Source organism: Ranitomeya imitator, chromosome 10 (assembly GCF_032444005.1).
Source record: "Ranitomeya imitator isolate aRanImi1 chromosome 10, aRanImi1.pri, whole genome shotgun sequence".
NCBI classification, from domain to species: domain Eukaryota; kingdom Metazoa; phylum Chordata; class Amphibia; order Anura; family Dendrobatidae; genus Ranitomeya; species Ranitomeya imitator.
Window position 1 is genome coordinate 143,396,962 of NC_091291.1, and position 23,287 is coordinate 143,420,248.

The following is a 23,287-nucleotide window of genomic DNA, read 5'->3' on the forward strand; positions in this document are numbered from 1 at the left end:
TGCTTTATTCTGCCGAGGAGTAACAAGACTGCAGTATCGGCGTACAGGGAGACACATGGGTCTGCGAGGGAGCTGTATACACACAACGGGAGGGAGTCCTATAAATGCTGCAGCTCTACTACATGTACCGCGGTACTAGCTGGAGCCGTGGTCCTGCTGCACTGAATCCGGGACCACGCAGGGAAGTCATTGTCCCCAGAATGATGTGGAGAGCATGCCGCGGCCCCACTGGGGAATATACTCCACGGTGGACACAGTAATACCGAGCCTGCGGCCCACGGTTCTCCCTCTGGTACAGAGCTGGATGTCGGTAATCACATTAATACTGCAGTGACGCCGACACGATCCGTTTACGGTGGGATGTGGCTGCTCACATAAGAGACCACTGATTGACAAAATCGTTCCATGGTCGGCCATGTTGAAATTTTCTTTCCTGCATTTTGAAGGGAGAGTCCATAAAGGAACTGAACATAAAGTGCTTCCACCGCGGGTACAGTTCACATGTGACCTTCAGCACATAACCTTGCGCTTGGTATCACTTTATCTGGGTCCGGTGTGATGTGGACTTGGAGGTTCTTGCCATGTTCTATGGGGGCAGGGAATGTCACTTCTGGGCACCAGGCAAACGTCTTGGGTTGTTGGGGCATGCTGTAACTTGTAGTTCCCCAATTTGGCAGCTCATGTGTCTAATGCAGCAGCTAATACAAGGCCGGTTCATCTAATGAGGTGGCTTAGCTCTTGCATTTAGCAGTCAGCCCCCGTTGATGTTTTCACCGCAGGACACAGATTCCGCCATCTGCACCAGTGAGGATTGGAGGTCCCGGGAGCAGAGTGTACAGAGGGGACACCTGTGATTAGTACAGGGCTGACTCCCCACATCAGCGGTGTCTGGGGGCCTACTACACCAGGAATTAGGGAAGGGGCATAAAGTGTCCATTGCATGATGTTCGGCAGAATGGAGAGAGTGGGTTCGGGCTTGTGATGAGAGGCAGAGCGGTGTGTATGTTACATCCGTGTGTATGCCTGAAAGCTTGCATCGTCTCCACCGCGCGGAGGTCGTGTGCTTCCGGCCGTCACGAACGCTTTATGTTGATGTGCGGATTTCAGCTGGTGCATAATACTGTTTGGGATCTTGCGGTGTGCTGGAAGCTTCCACTCGCCAGCACTGAGCGACGGCCATCATGGGCCTGCTGTCTGTGGGAAGCTTCCACTCGCCAGCACTGAGTGGTGGCCATCATGGGCCTGCTGTCTGTGGGAAGCTTCCACTCGCCGGCACTGAGCGACGGCCATCATGGGCCTGCTGTCTGTGTGAAGCTTCCACTCGCCAGCACTGAGTGGTGGCCATCATGGGCCTGCTGTCTGTGGGAAGCTTACACTCGCCAGCACTGAGTGGTGGCCATCATGGGCCTGCTGTCTGTGGGAAGCTTCCACTCGCCAGCACTGAGTGGTGGCCATCATGGGCCTGCTGTCTGTGGGAAGCTTCCACTCGCCGGCACTGAGCACCGGCCATCATGGGCCTGCTGTCTGTGGGAAGCTTCCACTCGCCAGCACTGAGTGGTGGCCATCATGGGCCTGCTGTCTGTGGGAAGCTTACACTCGCTAGCACTGTGAAGCGGCCATCATGAGCCTGCGGTGTGTGAGAAACTTGCCAGCACTGAGCGGTGGCCATCATGAGCCTGAGGTTTGTGGGACGCTTCCACTTGCCAGCACTGAGCGGTGGCCATCATGAGCCTGAGGTTTGTGGGAAGCTTCCACTCGCCAGCACTGAGTGACGGCCATCATGAGTCTGAGGTATGTGGGACACTTCCACTTGCCAGCACTGATTGGTGGCCATCATGAGCCTGCGGTGTGCGGGAAACTCACCAGCACTGAGCAGTGGCCATCGTGAGCCTGCGGTGTGCGGGAAGCTTCCACTCGCCAGCACTGAGCTGCTGCCATCATGAGCCTGTGGTGTGCCGGAAGCTTCCACTTGACAGCAATAAGTGGTGGCTGCCATGAGCCTCTAGTAAGGATTCGTCTGCTCCCTGTTTGTATTTTTCATGGTGCAGATTTATCAGGACTCTGGCTGACTGCACGATTTAATCCATCGTCCTACGAGGCTCCAGATCTATAAGTGGCTCCTGCAGCTGAAAGCCATCTAGCCTAAAGCCTCCATACACATATGACATATGAGCCGAGTGATGGAGGACACACATGCTCAGTCACCACCTAATGAGCCGAGTGCTGGAGGACACACACGCTCAGTCACCACCTAATGAGCCGAGTGATGGAGGACACAAGCTCAGTCACCACCTAGTGAGCCAAGTGATGGAGGACACACACGCTCAGTCACCACCTAATGAGCCGAGTGATGGAGGACACACACGCTCAGTCACCACCTAATGAGCCGTGTGCTGGAGGACACAAGCTCAGTCACCACCTAGTGAGCCAAGTGATGGAGGACACACGCTCAGTCACCACTTAATGAGCCGAGTGATGGAGGACACACACGCTCAGTCACCACCTAATGAGCCGAGTGCTGGAGGACACACGCTCAGTCACCACCTAATGAGCCGAGTGCTGGAGGACACACGCTCAGTCACCACCTAGTGAGCCGAGTGCTGGAGGACACACGCTCAGTCACCACCTAGTGAGCCGAGTGCTGGAGGACACACGCTCAGTCACCACCTAGTGAGCCGAGTGATGAAGGACACACACGCTCAGTCACCACCTAATGAGCCGAGTGATGGACACACACGCTCAGTCACCACCTAATGAGCCGAGTGATGAAGGACACATGCTCAGTCACCACCTAGTGAGCCGAGTGATGGAGGACACACGCTCAGTCACCACCTAATGAGCCGAGTGATGAAGGACACACGCTCAGTCACCACCTAATGAGCCGAGTGATGAAGGACACATGCTCAGTCACCACCTAGTGAGCCGAGTGATGGAGGACACGCACGCTCAGTCACCACCTAATGAGCCGAGTGATGGAGGACACACACGCTCAGTCACCACCTAGTGAGCCGAGTGATGGAGGACACACACGCTCAGTCACCACCTAATGAGCCGAGTGATGAAGGACACATGCTCAGTCACCACCTAATGAGCCGAGTGCTGGAGGTCACACACGCTCAGTCACCACCTAATGAGCCGAGTGCTGGAGGTCACACAGTCCGTCATCTCCACCTAATGAGCTGAGTGATGGAGGTCATACAGTCCGTCATCTCCACCTAATAAGCTGAGTGATGGAGGCCCTCCAGCCTGACTCCAGTCTGTTAGAGGGCAGCGGGAGCGAAGAGGAGGATGAGGCGGGTGGTGGTAGTAGTAGTGAGGGCGGCTGCCTCATCTTGGAGCAGATTGGCAGGACCCGGACCCTTAGGAGGATAAAGCACGGCATTACCAGGCCGCAGGTATGGCTTCTAGTGATGAGCGAATATACTCGTTACTCGAGATTTCCCAGCACGCTCAGGGGTCCTCCGAGTATTTTTTAGTGCTTGGAGATTGTTTTCCTCACCTCAGCTGGATGATTTACATCTGTTAGCCGGCCTGAGTACATGTGGGGGTTCCCTAGCAACCAGACAATCCCCACATGTACTCAGACTGGCTAACAGATATAAATCATTCAGCTGAGGTGAGGAAAACTAAATCTCCGAGCTCTAAAAAATATTCGGAGGACCCCCGAGCGCTCAGGAAATCTCGAGTTAGGTCTCTTTCACACTTCAGTTGTTTGGCGTCAGTCTAAAACCGCCATTTTCCTCAAATAACGGATCCGTCAATTTTTTTTGACGGATTCGTTATTTTCCCATAGACTTGCATTAGTGACAGATTGTGACGGATGGTCGTCCGTACCATCCGCCATGCGACGGATCCGTCGAAATTTGGCTGACATTTTCTGAAAATAGACGGACATTGAAACGTTTTTTGTCAATGGCAGATCGCGACGAATCCGTCGCGTCCGCCATTCCATAGAATGGCCGCCTATGGGCGACGGATCTGCCGCAACCGTTTTTTCGGCGGATCCGTTGCCCCAATCCGTTTTTTCAAATGCGCATGCTCCAAAAAGTAGATACTTTTCCCAGACAACCCCCAAGTAACGGATCCGTCAAAAAAAACGGATCCGTTAGAACCGTTTTCTCAACAATTGTGATGGATCCGTCACTATGTCGGTAGTGACTGACACCAAACAACTGAAGTGTGAAAGAGGCCTTACGAGTATATTCGCTCCTCACTAGTAGCTTCCCTGAGGTTGTGGTGGGATAGAGTTTTCCCGCCATTTTCATGCATATATTTTGCACACAGACATTGGTGGTGGCCTGTCCAATCAGCTGCTTGTTCCTGGGTGAAGCGCTGATTTCTCCAGCGCTGATAGGACGGTGATGTACACAAGGTATGGGCTGAAGGGATGAAGAAGGGCAGTGATGAGGGGAGCGGTCAGTGCTCATCCCCGCCATACCCGGAGTGCTGCCCCGCCTGCGTTACCTGCGCACCATGGATGCCATCCAGGAGGAGCAGAGGGAGCGCTGCCTGAGAGGACCGCAGGATGCCGAGTACAAGAAGCGCCAATCCGGGGGCGCCGGCATACGCTCCGGGTCCTGGAGCAACAAGAGGAGGACAGTGATGTTCTCTAATTCTTCACTGCGCGGCCAGAGACCCTGCAGGAGGCGGCGGCCCCACAGCGGGTCAGCGGATACACCACACACCAGCAGGACCAGGCTGGCCTTAGTAGACCACCGGCCCGACGTGACCTTTGCTGGTCCTGGGGCTGCCAGTCCTCAAGAAGGACCAACCGTGGCAGTGGTCTGCAGATGGCACCAAGCACAGGACGTCACATCTGAGGGCGGTGAGTACAGCCGTCACAATACACCCCCTCATACACGGGGTCACTGAGGGGCTACTACAACCACCAGCGGACACGGCACACTCAGCCAGCATATCCAGGGGTAGCAGAGGCTGTCCATACACCTGGTGTCACAGAGCCGGGGTTACTACAACCACCAGCGGACACAGCAAACTCAGCCAGCATATCCAGGGGTAGCAGAGGCTGTTCATACACCTGGTGTCACAGGGCCGGGGTCACTGAGGGGCTACTACAACCACCAGCGGACACGGCACACTCAGCCAGCATATCCAGGGGTAGCAGAGGCTGTCCATACACCTGGTGTCACAGAGCCGGGGTTACTACAACCACCAGCGGACACGGCACACTCAGCCAGCATATCCAGGGGCAGTAGAGGCTGTTCATACACCTGGTGTCACAGGGCCGGGGTCACTGAGGGGCTACTACAACCACCAGCGGACACAGCACACTCAGCCAGCATATCCAGGGGTAGCAGAGGCTGTTCATACACCTGGTGTCACAGAGCCGGGGTTACAGGGCCGGGGTTACTACAACCACCAGCGGACACGGCACACTCAGCCAGCATATCCAGGGGTAGCAGAGGCTGTTCATATACCTGGTGTCACAGAGCCGGGGTTACTACAACCACCAGCGGACACGGCACACTCAGCCAGCATATCCAGGGGTAGCAGAGGCTGTTCATATACCTGGTGTCACAGAGCCGGGGTTACTACAACCACCAGCGGACACGGCACACTCAGCCAGCATATCCAGGGGTAGCAGAGGCTGTTCATACACCTGGTGTCACAGGGCCGGGGTCACTGAGGGGCTACTACAACCACCAGCGGACATGGCACAGTCAGCCAGCATATCCAGGGGTAGCAAAGGCTGTCCATACACCTGGTGTCACAGGGCCGGGGTCACTGAGGGGCTACTACAACCACCAGCGGACACGGCACACTCAGCCAGCATATCCAGGGACAGCAGAGGCTGTCCATACACCTGGTGTCACAGAGCCGGGGTTACTACAACCACCAGCGGACACAGCAAACTCAGCCAGCATATCCAGGGGCAGTAGAGGCTGTTCATACACCTGGTGTCACAGGGCCGGGGTCACTGAGGGGCTACTACAACCACCAGCGGACACAGCACACTCAGCCAGCATATCCAGGGGTAGCAGAGGCTGTTCATACACCTGGTGTCACAGAGCCGGGGTTACAGGGCCGGGGTTACTACAACCACCAGCGGACACGGCACACTCAGCCAGCATATCCAGGGGTAGCAGAGGCTGTTCATATACCTGGTGTCACAGAGCCGGGGTTACTACAACCACCAGCGGACACGGCACACTCAGCCAGCATATCCAGGGGTAGCAGAGGCTGTTCATATACCTGGTGTCACAGAGCCGGGGTTACTACAACCACCAGCGGACACGGCACACTCAGCCAGCATATCCAGGGGTAGCAGAGGCTGTTCATACACCTGGTGTCACAGGGCCGGGGTCACTGAGGGGCTACTACAACCACCAGCGGACACGGCACAGTCAGCCAGCATATCCAGGGGCAGTAGAGGCTGTTCATACACCTGGTGTCACAGAGCCGGGGTTACTACAACCACCAGCGGACACGGCACACTCAGCCAGCATATCCAGGGGCAGTAGAGGCTGTCCATACACCTGGTGTCACAGGGCCGGGGTTACTACAACCACCAGCGGACACGGCACACTCAGCCAGCATATCCAGGGGCAGTAGAGGCTGTCCATACTCCTGGTGTCACAGGGCCGGGGTCACAGAGCCGGGGTTACTACAACCACCAGCGGACACGGCACACTCAGCCAGCATATCCAGGGGTAGCAGAGGCTGTCCATACACCTGGTGTCACAGGGCCGGGGTCACAGGGCCGGGGTTACTACAACCACCAGCGGACACGGCACACTCAGCCAGCATATCCAGGGGCAGTAGAGGCTGTCCATACACCTGGTGTCACAGGGCCGGGGTCACAGGGCCGGGGTTACTACAACCACCAGCGGACACGGCACACTCAGCCAGCATATCCAGGGGTAGCAACGCTGTTCATACACCTGGTGTCACAGAGCCGGGGTTACTACAACCACCAGCGGACACGGCACACTCAGCCAGCATATCCAGGGGTAGCAACGCTGTTCATACACCTGGTGTCACAGAGCCGGGGTTACTACAACCACCAGCGGACACGGCACACTCAGCCAGCATATCCAGGGGTAGCAGAGGCTGTCCATACACCTGGTGTCACAGGGCCGGGGTCACAGGGCCGGGGTTACTACAACCACCAGCGGACACGGCACACTCAGCCAGCATATCCAGGGGTAGCAACGCTGTTCATACACCTGGTGTCACAGAGCCGGGGTTACTACAACCACCAGCGGACACGGCACACTCAGCCAGCATATCCAGGGGTAGCAGAGGCTGTTCATACACCTGGTGTCACAGAGCCGGGGTTACTACAACCACCAGCGGACACGGCACACTCAGCCAGCATATCCAGGGGTAGCAGAGGCTGTCCATACACCTGGTGTCACAGGGCCGGGGTCACAGGGCCGGGGTTACTACAACCACCAGCGGACATGGCACACTCAGCCAGCATATCCAGGGGTAGCAGAGGCTGTTCATACACCTGGTGTCACAGAGCCGGGGTTACTACAACCACCAGCGGACACAGCACACTCAGCCAGCATATCCAGGGGTAGCAGAGGCTGTTCATACACCTGGTGTCACAGGGCTGGGGTCACTGAGGGGCTACTACAACCACCAGCGGACACGGCACACTCAGCCAGCATATCCAGGGGCAGTAGAGGCTGTCCATACACCTGGTGTCACAGGGCTGGGGTCACTGAGGGGCTACTACAACCACCGGCTCAGATTGCACATTTTCTGTTAGTACAATAAACCTCATTTCAAGGCAGAAACATTACTGTGTCCAACAGTTATTAGATATATGAAACTGAAATAGCTGTTGCAAAAAAATCTATTTTTTATAAAACCTTAAGCTTAAGATTAATAGGGGTGCCCAAACTTTTTCATATAACTATTAACTGGCGGCATGCATTCTGTGTTTATGCCAGTGTTATTGGGGAGACGTTCCCCAGTAAATGCCCGGGGCTATCTCCACATGTAGAACAGTGTTATAAGAATGTTGCCAGTCTGAGTTGGGATTTCTTTGAGGAGAGTTTTAGTCAGAAGCCATTTCCCCATCCTTGTCAGGGCGTTAGAGATGCAGGTTTGTGGCTTCATCTAAAGCTCCAGGTGTCATTCAGTGTCAGGGATCAGCACCTAGAAAGGTGCACACTGTGCTTTCAATGAGGCACGGTCTAATACCTGCAAGTACAAGCACGAGTGCTCCTGTTCTGGAGGATTGCTCCTGTTCTGGAGGGTCGCTCCTGTTCTGGAGGATCGCTCCTGTTGTGGAGGATCACTCCTGTTGTGGAGGATCCCTCCTGTTCTGGAGGGTCGCTCCTGTTCTGGAGGGTCGCTCCTGTTCTGGAGGGTCGCTCCTGTTCTGGAGGGTCGCTCCTCTTCTGGAGGGTCGCTCCTGTTGTGGAGGATCGCTCCTGTTGTGGAGGATCACTCCTGTTGTGGAGGATCACTCCTGTTCTGGAGGGTCGCTCCTGTTGTGGAGGATCGCTCCTGTTGTGGAGGATCACTCCTGTTGTGGAGGATCACTCCTGTTGTGGAGGGTCGCTCCTGTTGTGGAGGGTCGCTCCTCTTGTGGAGGGTCGCTCCTGTTGTGGAGGGTCGCTCCTGTTGTGGAGGGTCGCTCCTGTTGTGGAGGGTCGCTCCTGTTGTGGAGGGTCGCTCCTGTTGTGGAGGATCGCTCCTGTTGTGGAGGATCGCTCCTGTTCTGGAGGGTCGCTCCTGTTGTGGAGGGTCGCTCCTGTTGTGGAGGGTCGCTCCTGTTGTGGAGGGTCGCTCCTGTTGTGGAGGGTCGCTCCTGTTGTGGAGGGTCGCTCCTGTTGTGGAGGGTCGCTCCTGTTGTGGAGGGTCGCTCCTGTTGTGGAGGGTCGCTCCTGTTGTGGAGGGTCGCTCCTCTTTTGGAGGGTCGCTCCTGTTGTGGAGGGTCGCTCCTGTTGTGGAGGGTCGCTTCTGTTGTGGAGGGTCGCTCCTGTTGTAACATAGTAACATAGTTAGTAAGGCCGAAAAAAGCCATTTGTCCATCCAGTTCAGCCTATATTCCATCATAATAAATCCCCAGATCTACGTCCTTCTACAGAACCTAATAATTGTATGATACAATATTGTTCTGCTCCAGGAAGACATCCAGGCCTCTCTTGAACCCCTCGACTGAGTTCGCCATCACCACCTCCTCAGGCAAGCAATTCCAGATTCTCACTGCCCTAACAGTAAAGAATCCTCTTCTATGTTGGTGGAAAAACCTTCTCTCCTCCAGACGCAAAGAATGCCCCCTTGTGCCCGTCACCTTCCTTGGTATAAACAGATCCTCAGCGAGATATTTGTATTGTCCCCTTATATACTTATACATGGTTATTAGATCGCCCCTCAGTCGTCTTTTTTCTAGACTAAATAATCCTAATTTCGCTAATCTATCTGGGTATTGTAGTTCTCCCATCCCCTTTATTAATTTTGTTGCCCTCCTTTGTACTCTCTCTAGTTCCATTATATCCTTCCTGAGGGTTGCTCCTGTTGTGGGGGGTCGCTCCTGTTGTGGAGGGTCGTTCCTGTTGTGGAGGGTCGCTCCTGTTGTGGAGGGTCGCTCCTGTTGTGGAGGGTCGCTCCTGTTGTGGAGGGTCGCTTCTGTTGTGGAGGGTCGCTTCTGTTGTGGGGGGTCGCTCCTGTTGTGGGGGGTCGCTTCTGTTGTGGAGGGTCGCTTCTGTTGAGTAGGGTCGCTTCTGTTGTGGGGGGTCGCTCCTGTTGTGGAGGGTCGCTCCTGTTGTGGAGGGTCGCTTCTGTTGTGGAGGGTCGCTCCTGTTGTGGAGGGTCGCTCCTGTTGTGGAGGGTCGCTTCTGTTGAGGGGGGTCGCTTCTGTTGTGGGGGGTCGCTCCTGTTGTGGGGGGTCGCTTCTGTTGTGGAGGGTCGCTCCTGTTGTGGAGGGTCGCTCCTGTTGTGGAGGGTCGCTCCTGTTGTGGAGGGTCGCTCCTGTTGTGGAGGGTCGCTCCTGTTGTGGAGGGTCGCTCCTGTTGTGGAGGGTCGCTTCTGTTGTGGAGGGTCGCTCCTGTTGTGGAGGGTCGCTCCTGTTGTGGAGGGTCGCTCCTGTTGTGGAGGGTCGCTCCTGTTGTGGAGGGTCGCTCCTGTTGTGGAGGGTCGCTTCTGTTGTGGGGGGTCGCTCCTGTTGTGGAGGGTCGCTCCTGTTGTGGAGGGTCGCTCCTGTTGTGGAGGGTCGCTCCTGTTGTGGAGGGTCGCTTCTGTTGTGGGGGGTCGCTCCTGTTGTGGAGGGTCGCTCCTGTTGTGGAGGGTCGCTCCTGTTGTGGAGGGTCGCTCCTGTTGTGGAGGGTCGCTTCTGTTGTGGAGGGTCGCTCCTGTTGTGGAGGGTCGCTCCTCTTGTGGAGGGTCGCTCCTGTTGTGGAGGGTCGCTCCTGTTGTGGAGGGTCGCTCCTGTTGTGGAGGGTCGCTTCTGTTGTGGGGGGTCGGTCCTGTTGTGGGGGGTCGCTCCTGTTGTGGGGGGTCGCTCCTGTTGTGGAGGGTCGCTCCTGTTGTGGAGGGTCGCTCCTGTTGTGGGGGGTCGCTCCTGTTGTGGAGGGTCGCTCCTGTTGTGGAGGGTCGCTCCTGTTGTGGGGGGTCGCTTCTGTTGTGGAGGGTCGCTCCTGTTGTGGAGGGTCGCTCCTGTTGTGGAGGGTCGCTCCTGTTGTGGGGGGTCGCTCCTGTTGTGGGGGGTCGCTCCTGTTGTGGAGGGTCGCTCCTGTTGTGGGGGGTCGCTTCTGTTGTGGAGGGTCGCTCCTGTTGTGGAGGGTCGCTCCTGTTGTGGAGGGTCGCTCCTGTTGTGGGGGGTCGCTCCTGTTGTGGGGGGTCGCTCCTGTTGTGGGGGGTCGCTCCTGTTGTGGAGGGTCGCTCCTGTTGTGGAGGGTCGCTCCTGTTGTGGAGGATCGCTCCTGTTGTGGAGGATCGCTCCTGTTGTGGAGGGTCGCTCCTGTTGTGGAGGATCGCTCCTGTTGTGGAGGGTCGCTCCTGTTGTGGGGGGTCTGTTGTGAATTCTGTGGCTGAGTTCACTTCTGTGGTCACAAGTGGTATTGCAGTCTCTGGGCTTCCTCCCTCAGGTGTTTTGGTGAGCTCGTTGGCTGCCTTGCTATTTAACTCCACCTGAGTCTGTCTTCCTTGCTCCTTGTCAATGTTCCAGTGTTGGATCTGAGCTACTGCATCTTTCCTTGGGCCTGCTGCTCTGCTAGATAAGTGCTTCTAGTTTGTTTTCTGTTTTTTTCTGTCCAGCTTGCTATTAACTTTTGCTGGAAGCTCTGAGAAGCAAAGGGGTGCACCGCCGTGCTGTTAGTTCGGCACGGTGGGTCTTTTTGCCCCTTTGCGTGGTTTTCGTTTTAGGGTTTTTTGTAGACTGCATAGTTCTCTTTGCTATCCTCGCTCTGTCTAGAATATCGGGCCTCACTTTGCTGAATCTATTTCATTCCTACGTTTGTCTTTTCATCTTGCTAACAGTCATTATATGTGGGGGGCTGCCTATTCCTTTGGGGTATTTCTCTGAGGTAAGTCAGGCTTGTATTTCTATCTTCAGGCTAGTCAGCTCCTCAGGCAGTGCCGAGTTGCATAGGTAGTTGATAGGCGCAATCCACTGCTGCTTATAGTTGTGTGAGGATAGATCAGGTACTGCAGTCTACAGAGATTCCACGACTCAGAGCTCGTCCTATTGTTTTTGGTTATTGCCAGATCTCTGTATGTGCGCTGATTACTGCACGCTGTGTTGCCTGATTGCCAGCCATAACAGTACAAGGAGCCACACCAATGATTCCCAATAGAGGGAAAAAAGAAATCCTGACATCATTTTTTTTTCTTAGCTCTGTCTTCAGTCTTTTTTTTCCCCTAGACATTAGAGTGCTTCAGGACACAGCTGTGGACATGGATATTCAGGCTCTGTGCTCCTCAATGGATAATCTCGTTGTAAATGTACAAAAGATTCAAGATACTATTGATCAGAAATCGATGCTAGAACCAAGAATTCCGATTCCTGATTTGTTTTTTGGTGACAGAACTAAGTTCCTGAGCTTCAGAAATAATTGTAAGCTATTTTTGGCCTTGAAACCTCATTCTTCTGGTAATCCTATTCAACAGGTTTTGATTATTATTTCTTTTTTGCGTGGCGACCCACAGGACTGGGCGTTTTCTCTTGCGCCAGGAGACCCTGCATTGAGTAGTGTCGATGCGTTTTTCCTGGCGCTCGGATTGCTTTACGATGAGCCTAATTCAGTGGATCAGGCTGAGAAAAATCTGCTGGCTTTATGCCAGGGTCAGGATGATATAGAAGTATATTGTCAGAAATTTAGAAAGTGGTCAGTACTCACTCTGTGGAATGAATCTGCACTAGCGGCTTTGTTCAGAAAGGGTCTCTCTGAAGCTCTTAAGGATGTTATGGTGGGATTTCCTATGCCTGCTGGTTTGAATGAGTCCATGTCCTTGGCCATTCAGATCGGTCGTCGCTTGCGCGAGCGTAAATCTGTGCACCATCTGGCGGTATTGTCTGAGAGTAAACCTGAGCCTATGCAGTGCGACAGGACTATGACTAAAGTAGAACGGCAAGAACACAGACGTCTGAACAGACTGTGTTTCTATTGTGGTGATTCTACTCATGCTATTTCTAATTGTCCTAAACGCACTAGGCGGTTCGATAGCTCTGCCGTTATTGGTACTGTACAGTCCAAATTCCTTTTGTCCATTACCTTAATGTGCTCTTTGTCATCGTATTCTGTCATGGCGTTTGTGGATTCAGGCGCTGCCCTGAATCTGATGGATTTGGATTATGCTAAACGTTGTGGATTTTTCTTGGAGCCTTTGCGGTGTCCTATTCCGTTGAGAGGAATTGATGCTACACCTTTGGCCAAGAATAAGCCTCAGTACTGGGCCCAGCTGACCATGTGCATGGCTCCTGCACATCAGGAAGTTATTCGCTTTCTGGTGTTGCATAATTTGCATGATGTGGTCGTGTTGGGGTTGCCATGGCTACAAACCCATAATCCAGTATTGGATTGGAACTCTATGTCGGTAACCAGCTGGGGTTGTCAGGGAGTACATGGTGATGTTCCATTTTTGTCTATTTCGTCATCCATTCCTTCTGACATCCCAGAGTTCTTGTCGGACTTTCAGGATGTATTTGAAGAGTCCAAGTCTGATGCCCTACCTCCGCATAGGAATTGTGATTGTGCTATCGATTTGATTCCTGGTAGTAAATTCCCTAAGGGTCGTTTATTTAATTTGTCCGTACCTGAACACACCGCTATGCGCAGTTATGTGAAGGAGTCCCTGGAGAAGGGACATATTCGCCCATCGTCGTCACCATTGGGAGCAGGGTTCTTTTTTGTAGCCAAGAAGGATGGTTCGCTAAGACCGTGTATTGATTACCGCCTTCTTAATAAGATCACTGTTAAGTTTCAGTATCCCTTGCCATTGATTTCTGACTTGTTTGCTCGGATTAAGGGGGCTAGTTGGTTCACCAAGATAGATCTTCGTGGTGCGTATATTCTGGTGAGAATCAGGCAAGGAGATGAATGGAAAACGGCATTTAATACGCCCGAGGGTCATTTTGAGTATCTGGTGATGCCGTTTGGACTTGCCAATGCTCCATCTGTTTTTCAGTCTTTTATGCATGACATTTTCCGTGAGTATCTGGATAAATTCTTGATTGTTTACTTGGATGACATTTTGATCTTCTCTGATGATTGGGAGTCTCATGTGAAGCAAGTCAGAATGGTTTTCCAGGTACTGCGTGCTAATTCCTTGTTCGTGAAGGGATCAAAGTGTCTCTTCGGTGTGCAGAAAGTTTCATTTTTGGGGTTCATCTTTTCCCCTTCTACTATCGAGATGGATCCGGTTAAGGTTCAGGCCATCCAGGATTGGACTCAGCCGACATCTCTAAAAAGTCTGCAGAAATTCCTGGGCTTTGCTAATTTTTATCGTCGCTTCATCTGTAATTTTTCTAGCATTGCCAGACCATTGACCGATTTGACCAAGAAGGGTGCTGATTTGGTTAATTGGTCTTCTGCTGCCGTGGAAGCTTTTCAGGAGTTGAAGCGTCGTTTTTGCTGTGCCCCTGTGTTGTGTCAACCTGATGTTTCTCTTCCGTTCCAGGTCGAGGTTGATGCTTCTGAGATTGGTGCAGGGGCGGTTTTGTCACAGAGAGGTTCTGGTTGCTCAGTGTTCAAACCATGTGCTTTCTTTTCCAGGAAATTTTCTGCTGCTGAGCGTAATTATGATGTGGGCAACCGAGAGTTGCTGGCCATGAAGTGGGCATTCGAGGAGTGGCGTCATTGGCTTGAGGGTGCTAAGCATCGCGTGGTGGTTTTGACTGATCATAAGAACCTTACTTATCTTGAGTCTGCCAAGCGCTTGAATCCTAGACAGGCCCGTTGGTCGTTATTTTTTGCTCGTTTTGATTTTGTGGTTTCATACCTTCCGGGCTCTAAAAATGTGAAGGCGGATGCTCTGTCTAGGAGTTTTGTGCCCGACTCTCCGGGGTTATCTGAGCCGGCGAGTATCCTCAAGGAAGGAGTCATTGTGTCTGCCATCTCCCCTGATTTGCGGAGAGTGTTGCAGAAATTTCAGGCTAATAAACCTGATCGTTGTCCGGCCGAGAAACTGTTCGTCCCTGATAGGTGGACTAGTAAAGTTATCTCTGAACTTCATTGTTCGGTGCTGGCCGGTCATCCAGGAATCTTTGGTACCAGGGAGTTGGTTGCTAGATCCTTCTGGTGGCCATCTCTGTCACGGGATGTGCGTGCTTTTGTGCAGTCCTGTGGAATTTGTGCTAGGGCTAAGCCCTGCTGTTCACGTGCCAGTGGGTTGCTTTTGCCCTTGCCGGTTCCGAAGAGGCCTTGGACACATATTTCGATGGATTTCATTTCTGACCTTCCCGTTTCTCAAAAAATGTCGGTCATTTGGGTGGTCTGTGATCGCTTTTCTAAAATGGTCCATCTGGTGCCCTTGGTTAAATTGCCTTCCTCCTCTGATTTGGTGCCTTTGTTCTTCCAGCATGTGGTTCGTTTACATGGCATTCCTGAGAATATTGTTTCTGACAGAGGTTCCCAGTTTGTCTCGAGGTTCTGCCGAGCCTTTTGTGGTAGGATGGGCATTGACCTATCTTTCTCCTCGGCCTTCCATCCTCAGACTAATGGCCAGACCGAACGAACCAATCAGACCTTGGAAACATATCTGAGATGTTTTGTTTCCGCTGACCAGGATGATTGGGTGTCATTTTTGCCGTTGGCTGAGTTCGCCCTTAATAATCGGGCCAGCTCGGCTACCTTGGTCTCTCCATTTTTCTGCAATTCTGGGTTCCATCCTCGTTTCTCTTCAGGACAGGTTGAGTCTTCGGACTGTCCTGGTGTGGATTCTGTGGTGGACAGGTTGCAGCAGATCTGGACTCAGGTGGTGGACAATTTGACCTTGTCCCAGGAGAAGGCTCAGCTTTTCGCTAATCGCAGACGCCGTGTGGGACCCCGACTTCGTGTTGGGGATCTGGTTTGGTTATCTTCTCGTCATATTCCTATGAAGGTTTCCTCTCCTAAATTTAAACCTCGTTTTATTGGTCCGTATAGGATTTCTGAGATTCTCAATCCGGTGTCTTTTCGTCTGACCCTCCCAGACTCCTTTTCCATACATAATGTATTCCATAGGTCGTTGTTGAGGAGATACGTGGCACCTATGGTTCCATCTGTGGAGCCTCCTGCTCCTGTTTTGGTGGAGGGGGAATTGGAGTATATTGTGGAGAAGATTTTGGATTCTCGTGTCTCTAGACGGAAACTCCAGTATCTGGTCAAATGGAAGGGTTATGCTCAGGAAGATAATTCCTGGGTTTTTGCCTCTGATGTCCATGCCCCAGATCTTGTTCGTGCCTTTCATGTGGCTCATCCTGGTCGGCCTGGGGGTTCTGGTGAGGGTTCGGTGACCCCTCCTCAAGGGGGGGGTACTGTTGTGAATTCTGTGGCTGAGTTCACTTCTGTGGTCACAAGTGGTATTGCAGTCTCTGGGCTTCCTCCATCAGGTGTTTTGGTGAGCTCGTTGGCTGCCTTGCTATTTAGCTCCACCTGAGTCTGTCTTCCTTGCTCCTTGTCAATGTTCCAGTGTTGGATCTGAGCTACTGCATCTTTCCTTGGGCCTGCTGCTCTGCTAGATAAGTGCTTCTAGTTTGTTTTCTGTTTTTTCTGTCCAGCTTGCTATTAACTTTTGCTGGAAGCTCTGAGAAGCAAAGGGGTGCACCGCCGTGCTGTTAGTTCGGCACGGTGGGTCTTTTTGCCCCTTTGCGTGGTTTTCGTTTTAGGGTTTTTTGTAGACTGCATAGTTCTCTTTGCTATCCTCGCTCTGTCTAGAATATCGGGCCTCACTTTGCTGAATCTATTTCATTCCTACGTTTGTCTTTTCATCTTGCTAACAGTCATTATATGTGGGGGGCTGCCTATTCCTTTGGGGTATTTCTCTGAGGTAAGTCAGGCTTGTATTTCTATCTTCAGGCTAGTCAGCTCCTCAGGCAGTGCCGAGTTGCATAGGTAGTTGTTAGGCGCAATCCACTGCTGCTTATAGTTGTGTGAGGATAGATCAGGTACTGCAGTCTACAGAGATTCCACGTCTCAGAGCTCGTCCTATTGTTTTTGGTTATTGCCAGATCTCTGTATGTGCGCTGATTACTGCACGCTGTGTTGCCTGATTGCCAGCCATAACAGGGGTCGCTTCTGTTGTGGAGGGTCGCTCCTGTTGTGGAGGGTCGCTCCTGTTGTGGAGGGTCGCTCCTGTTGTGGGGGGTCGCTCCTGTTGTGGGGGGTCGCTCCTGTTGTGGAGGGTCGCTCCTGTTGTGGAGGGTCGCTCCTGTTGTGGAGGGTCGCTCCTGTTGTGGAGGGTCGCTCCTGTTGTGGGGGGTCGCTCCTGTTGTGGGGGGTCGCTCCTGTTGTGGGGGGTCGCTCCTGTTGTGGGGGGTCGCTCCTGTTGTGGAGGGTCGCTCCTGTTGTGGAGGGTCGCTCCTGTTGTGGGGGGTCGCTCCTGTTGTGGAGGGTCGCTCCTGTTGTGGGGGGTCGCTTCTGTTGTGGAGGGTCGCTCCTGTTGTGGAGGGTCGCTCCTGTTGTGGGGGGTCGCTCCTGTTGTGGGGGGTCGCTCCTGTTGTGGAGGGTCGCTCCTGTTGTGGAGGGTCGCTCCTGTTGTGGAGGATCGCTCCTGTTGTGGAGGGTCGCATGTTCATTATTTCTCTGGAATCGCGGCGATTCCAACTCCATAGGATGGCATTGAAACGCTCATGTGTCTATGCCCACCATGCGTGAAGTGAGCGCTTCATGTGCGGATGGTACCGGTTCTGGAGGAGAGGAGACTTTCCTTCAGGCCCTGAGATCCATATTCATGTAAAAACCAAAGAATTACAGTAAAACATAGGGCTATACTCACCTTCTGGTGCCCGGAGTCCTCCCGCCGCGGCTTCCGTTCCCAGGGATGCATTGCACGAATCACCTGGGATGATGTCGTGGTCATGTGACCGTGACGTCACAAAGGTCCTTTGCGCAAAGCATCGCTGGGAACGGAACGTACCGGGAGCGCCGCTGAGGAGATCGGGGGCCGTCGGAAGGTGAGAAGAACCATATTTTTCATTTTTTTTATTATTTTTAACATTCTATCTGCATATCCAGCATCAATAGTAAGAAGTCGGTCACACGTGTCGAGCACTATGACCAACCTGTCAATCACTTTTCCAAGCATTCTGCAAGCTAAAAACGCTTGTGTTTTGCAGGAAAACGCTTGCGAATTCCACATGTGTTTTCCCCGCGGCAGGGAGTTGTGGAAATGCTGGGGACATCTCTGCCCCATGGGCACATAGCCGATCACCTCTGGGGCGTCACGGGTTCTCCGGTTCCCTCCCACATTCCATACTGATAGGGAATTTAGATTGTGAGCCCCATCGGGGACAGCGATGATAATGTGTGCAACCTGTACAGCGCTGCGGAATATGTTAGTGCTGTACACAAAATAAAGATAAAGATGTTATGGCTGATGGGTGGGTATTTTTTTTTAGCTTTCAGTCTGTTGTTTTGTGTCTTCTGAATGCTCCAAGTGCTAAAAAAAGCCTCCATTCACAAGGTCACATAAGGGAGTTGCTACTTCAGCAATTTCCGGGGCTGCGAATTTTGTGAATTAAAATCGCCCTGATGTGAATGATCTGACTGCGGTGACGCGGTTCGGCCACTGGGGGGCAGCAGCAGACGCGCCTCATCCGCCAGAAGCCGCAATGTGCGGAGAACGGGCAGTGTGTGAAGTCCTACAGCTGACAAATAGGATTGCTGCGCTGCCCCTTTAAGAGGGGGGGGGGGGGGGGGGGCAGGAGAGTCTGCTGGATCCATTCATCATGACCATTACCTGGCGGCAGGAGGCGACCGGAGCGGCCCGGGGGGGCTGGTGGCAGCGGCACTGATACAATGTGTCACTTCCTACCCGGCCTGTGACTGCGGCACCAGGAAGCTGCTCCGCGCCGGGATGACACATTAACCCTTCACCGCCATGGCTGCAAAGGACGAGCTGTACAGCAAGATCATCCCCAGGAGGAGCCGCCAGCTGCGCGCGGGGACCATCAAGCACGGCTCGTCCCTGGAGATCCTGCTGTCCATGGGGTTCCCGAAAGCCAGGGCGTGAGTGCCGCTACATGGGGGTCACTGGGGGGAGGGTCACTGTGGGGGGAGGCGCTGGGCTCACTGCCCCCTGCATGGGTGGTGGAGTAGTGGGGGCCCCTGCCGGGTCCTGGGTGATTGGTGGAGTAGTGGGGGCCCCTGCCGGGTCCTGGGTGATTGGTGGAGTAGTGGGGGGCCCCTGCCGGGTCCTGGGTGATTGGTGGAGTAGTGGGGGCCCCTGCCGGGTCCTGGGTGATTGGTGGAGTAGTGGGGGCCCCTGCCGGGTCCTGGGTGATTGGTGGAGTAGTGGGGGCCCCTGCCGGGTCCTGGGTGATTGGTGGAGTAGTGGGGGCCCCTGCCGAGTCCTGGGTGATTGGTGGAGTAGTGGGGGCCCCTGCCGGGTCCTGTGTGATTGGTGGAGTAGTGGGGGCCCCTGGGTGATTGGTGGAGTAGTGGGGGCCCCTGCCGGGTCCTGTGTGATTGGTGGAGTAGTGGGGGCCCCTGCCGGGTCCTGGGTGATTGGTGGAGTAGTGGGGGCCCCTGCCGGGTCCTGTGTGATTGGTGGAGTAGTGGGGGCCCCTGCTGGGTCCTGTGTGATTGGTGGAGTAGTGGGGGGCCCCTGCCGGGTCCTGGGTGATTGGTGGAGTAGTGGGGGCCCCTGGGTGATTGGTGGAGTAGTGGGGGGCCCCTGCCGGGTCCTGGGTGATTGGTGGAGTAGTGGGGGCCCCTGCCGAGTCCTGGGTGATTGGTGGAGTAGTGGGGGGCCCCTGCCGGGTCCTGTGTGATTGGTGGAGTAGTGGGGGCCCCTGGGTGATTGGTGGAGTAGTGGGGGCCCCTGCCGGGTCCTGTGTGATTGGTGGAGTAGTGGGGGCCCCTGGGTGATTGGTGGAGTAGTGGGGGCCCCTGCCGGGTCCTGTGTGATTGGTGGAGTAGTGGGGGCCCCTGCCGGGTCCTGGGTGATTGGTGGAGTAGTGGGGGCCCCTGCCGGGTCCTGTGTGATTGGTGGAGTAGTGGGGGCCCCTGCTGGGTCCTGTGTGATTGGTGGAGTAGTGGGGGCCCCTGCCGGGTCCTGTGTGATTGGTGGAGTAGTGGGGGCCCCTGCCGGGTCCTGGGTGATTGGTGGAGTAGTGGGGGCCCCTGCTGGGTCCTGTGTGATTGGTGGAGTAGTAGGGGCCCCTGCCGAGTCCTGGGTGATTGGTGGAGTAGTGGGGGGCCCCTGCCGAGTCCTGGGTGATTGGTGGAGTAGTGGGGGGCCCCTGCTGGGTCCTGTGTGATTGGTGGAGTAGTGGGGGGCCCCTGCTGGGTCCTGTGTGATTGGTGGAGTAGTGGGGGGCCCCTGCCGGGTCCTGTGTGATTGGTGGAGTAGTGGGGGCCCCTGCCGGGTCCTGTGTGATTGGTGGAGTAGTGGGGGCCCCTGCCGGGTCCTGGGTGATTGGTGGAGTAGTGGGGGCCCCTGCCGGGTCCTGTGTGATTGGTGGAGTAGTGGGGGCCCCTGCCGGGTCCTGGGTGATTGGTGGAGTAGTGGGGGCCCCTGCCGGGTCCTGTGTGATTGGTGGAGTAGTGGGGGCCCCTGCCGGGTCCTGTGTGATTGGTGGAGTAGTGGGGGCCCCTGCCGGGTCCTGGGTGATTGGTGGAGTAGTGGGGGCCCCTGCCGGGTACTGGGTGATTGGTGGAGTAGTGGGGGCCCCTGCCGGGTCCTGGGTGATTGGTGGAGTAGTGGGGGTCCCTGCCGGGTCCTGGGTGATTGGTGGAGTAGTGGGGGTTCGGTTTGTGTCTCGTGTTGTGGAGCCTTCCTGCAGGACAGATGGACTGCCGTGTAAAGAGGACACAGCTGCGGATGTGGGGAAGGGAAACTTGTGACAAGAGGTGCTGCAGCAGCTGCTGGGCTCAGTTCTGCATGTTCACTGTGTTTTATCGTCGTCGCTCTTTGCAGGGGACCTGTGTATTGGGGACGTCGCTCTGTGCAGGGGACCTGTGTATTGGGGACGTCGCTCTGTGCAGGGGACCTGTGTATTGGGGACGTCGCTCTGTGCAGGGGACCTGTGTATTGGGGATGTGTCGCTCTGTGCAGGGGACCTGTGTATTGGGGATGTGTCGCTCTGTGCAGGGGACCTGTGTATTGGGGACGTCCCTCTCTGCAGGGGACCTGTGTATTGGGGACGTCCCTCTCTGCAGGGGACCTGTGTATTGGGGACGTCGCTCTTTGCAGGGGACCTGTGTATTGGGGACGTCGCTCTTTGCAGCGGACCTGTGTATTGGGGGCGTTGCTCTTTGCTGCGGACCTGTGTATTGGGGACGTCGCTCTGTGCAGGGGACCTGTGTATTGGGGATGTGTCGCTCTGTGCAGGGGACCTGTGTATTGGGGACGTCCCTCTCTGCAGGGGACCTGTGTATTGGGGACGTCCCTCTCTGCAGGGGACCTGTGTATTGGGGGCGTCGCTCTTTGCTGCGGACCTGTGTATTGGGGACGTCGCTCTTTGCAGGGGACCTGTGTATTGGGGGCGTTGCTCTTTGCAGCGGACCTGTGTATTGGGGACGTCGCTCTGTGCAGGGGACCTGTGTATTGGGGGCGTCGCTCTTTGCAGGGGACCTGTGTATTGGGGACGTCGCTCTGTGCAGGGGACCTGTGTATTGGGGACGTCGCTCTGTGCAGGGGACCTGTGTATTGGGGGCGTCGCTCTTTGCTGCGGACCTGTGTATTGGGAACGTCGCTCTTTGCAGGGGACCTGTGTATTGGGGACGTCGCTCTGTGCAGGGGACCTGTGTATTGGGGACGTCGCTCTGTGCAGGGGACCTGTGTATTGGGGGCGTCGCTCTTTGCTGCGGACCTGTGTATTGGGGGCGTCGCTCTTTGCAGGGGACCTGTGTATTGGGGGCGTTGCTCTTTGCTGCGGACCTGTGTATTGGGGACGTCGCTCTGTGCAGGGGACCTGTGTATTGGGGGCGTCGCTCTTTGCTGCGGACCTGTGTATTGGGGGCGTCGCTCTTTGCAGGGGACCTGTGTATTGGGGACGTCGCTCTGTGTATTGGGGACGTCGCTCTGTGCAGGGGACCTGTGTATTGGGGACGTCGCTCTGTGCAGGGGACCTGTGTATTGGGGGCGTCGCTCTTTGCAGGGGACCTGTGTATTGGGGACGTCGCTCTGTGCAGGGGACCTGTGTATTGGGGACGTCGCTCTGTGCAGGGGACCTGTGTATTGGGGGCGTCGCTCTTTGCAGGGGACCTGTGTATTCTGGACGTCGCTCTTTGCGGAGGACCTGTGTATTGGGGACGTCGCTCTTTGCGGAGGATGGGTGTTTTATGTTGTGGTCATCGTGCCATTTTCATACTGTTGTGCCTATTATAGAGGATCAGGCGCTGACAGACGAGGCCTCTGCACCGATGATACGTCGCACCCTGACGGTCGTGTATTCGGGCGGTGCAGTAACATTTGCCATATGCATCAGCTGATTGGCCGTCGTTCGCTGTGGGACATTTTGAAAAAGTTTTTCCAAAAACTGACGGAAACTTGACGTCGCGGCAAAGAACAATCGTCAGTGACCGCATCTTATGGGTTTATCAGGGAAGTGAAGCTATTTTTACATGACCCCATAAATCTCACTTGTTACCTATTTAAAGGGTTTCAGTGCATTCAATAATTTTGGGGCCTCGGAGGCGACAATCAGGACAGATTCTGTCTCCGTGGCTGCTGATCACGGGGGAATGTGCTGGAAGTCGTCTTATGAATGTGCAGGACCCCTTTAAATGTCCCCTTATATGACTCTGTTGCTATAGAAACATTTTTCAGAATACAATGTATCTCAGCACTTTCATTACATGAAATATTGGGGGCGCTGGCAGGAGAACTCTGTTTAGTAGCCCACCTTCAGTGTCATATCTAGGGATAGTTAATATGAGGGGTCTCCAGCCATCTTTGTATCCCCCCCGTCCATTATAGAGGCAACCTGGTGATGTAATCCATTATTTGTCCTGTGGTGGCGCCACAGGGAGGTTGGACGATTGCTGCCTGATTTACCCCCATTATTTGCAGATCATCTCTGGGGTCTTAGCAGGACGTCCATCAAAAAATAAATTGTCAGTGGCAGGACCCCCGCTGTGCAGCCGCTGCTTATATCCAGACTGTCGTCGTGGTGTCTGTGGCCCCTTAGGTCAGGGATTCTGGCCTGGCACCATTGGGGCCCCAGGACGCTCAGTGTGTGACCAAGGCTGACCCTAGACTGATGGGTTTTGTCTTTGGGGTCCTCGTACATTTTATTTCACTGCCTATGACTTGGCTTGATACCGCGGTGTTGCCAGCTGCTGGCTTGGGTCTGGACCCCTGTGTAGGCTGCCGTTAACTTGAGGCCGGGGCCCGGTGTTGGCTATTGCTAGCTTGGGGCCGGGGCCCGGTGTTGGCTATTGCTAGCTTGGGGCCGGGGCCCGGTGTTGGCTATTGCTAGCTTGGGGCCGGGGCCCGGTGTTGGCTATTGCTAGCTTGGGGCCGGGGCCCGGTGTTGGCTATTGCTAGCTTGGGGCCGGGGCCCGGTGTTGGCTATTGCTAGCTTGGGGCCGGGGCCCGGTGTTGGCTATTGCTAGCTTGGGGCCGGGGCCCGGTGTTGGCTATTGCTAGCTTGGGGCCGGGGCCCGGTGTTGGCTATTGCTAGCTTGGGGCCGGGGCCCGGTGTTGGCTATTGCTAGCTTGG

The 23,287-nt window shown here is 54.8% G+C and overlaps 1 protein-coding gene across 2 annotated transcripts in view; it reads left to right on the plus strand.

Moving 5' to 3' along the window:
• Positions 1–18,302: 18,302 nt before the first annotated feature.
• The window catches only part of UBASH3B (ubiquitin associated and SH3 domain containing B), an 85,818-nt gene continuing 80,833 nt past the window's right edge, over positions 18,303–23,287 (plus strand). Inside the window, exon 1 of one of the 2 annotated variants that reach the window (XM_069742523.1) lies at positions 18,303–18,626. In XM_069742523.1, coding sequence (XP_069598624.1) covers positions 18,499–18,626 — 128 coding nt within the window. In that variant the 5' untranslated portion in view covers positions 18,303–18,498. The remainder of the gene's footprint in view (positions 18,627–23,287) is intronic. The other variant, XM_069742522.1, reaches the window with a different exon arrangement.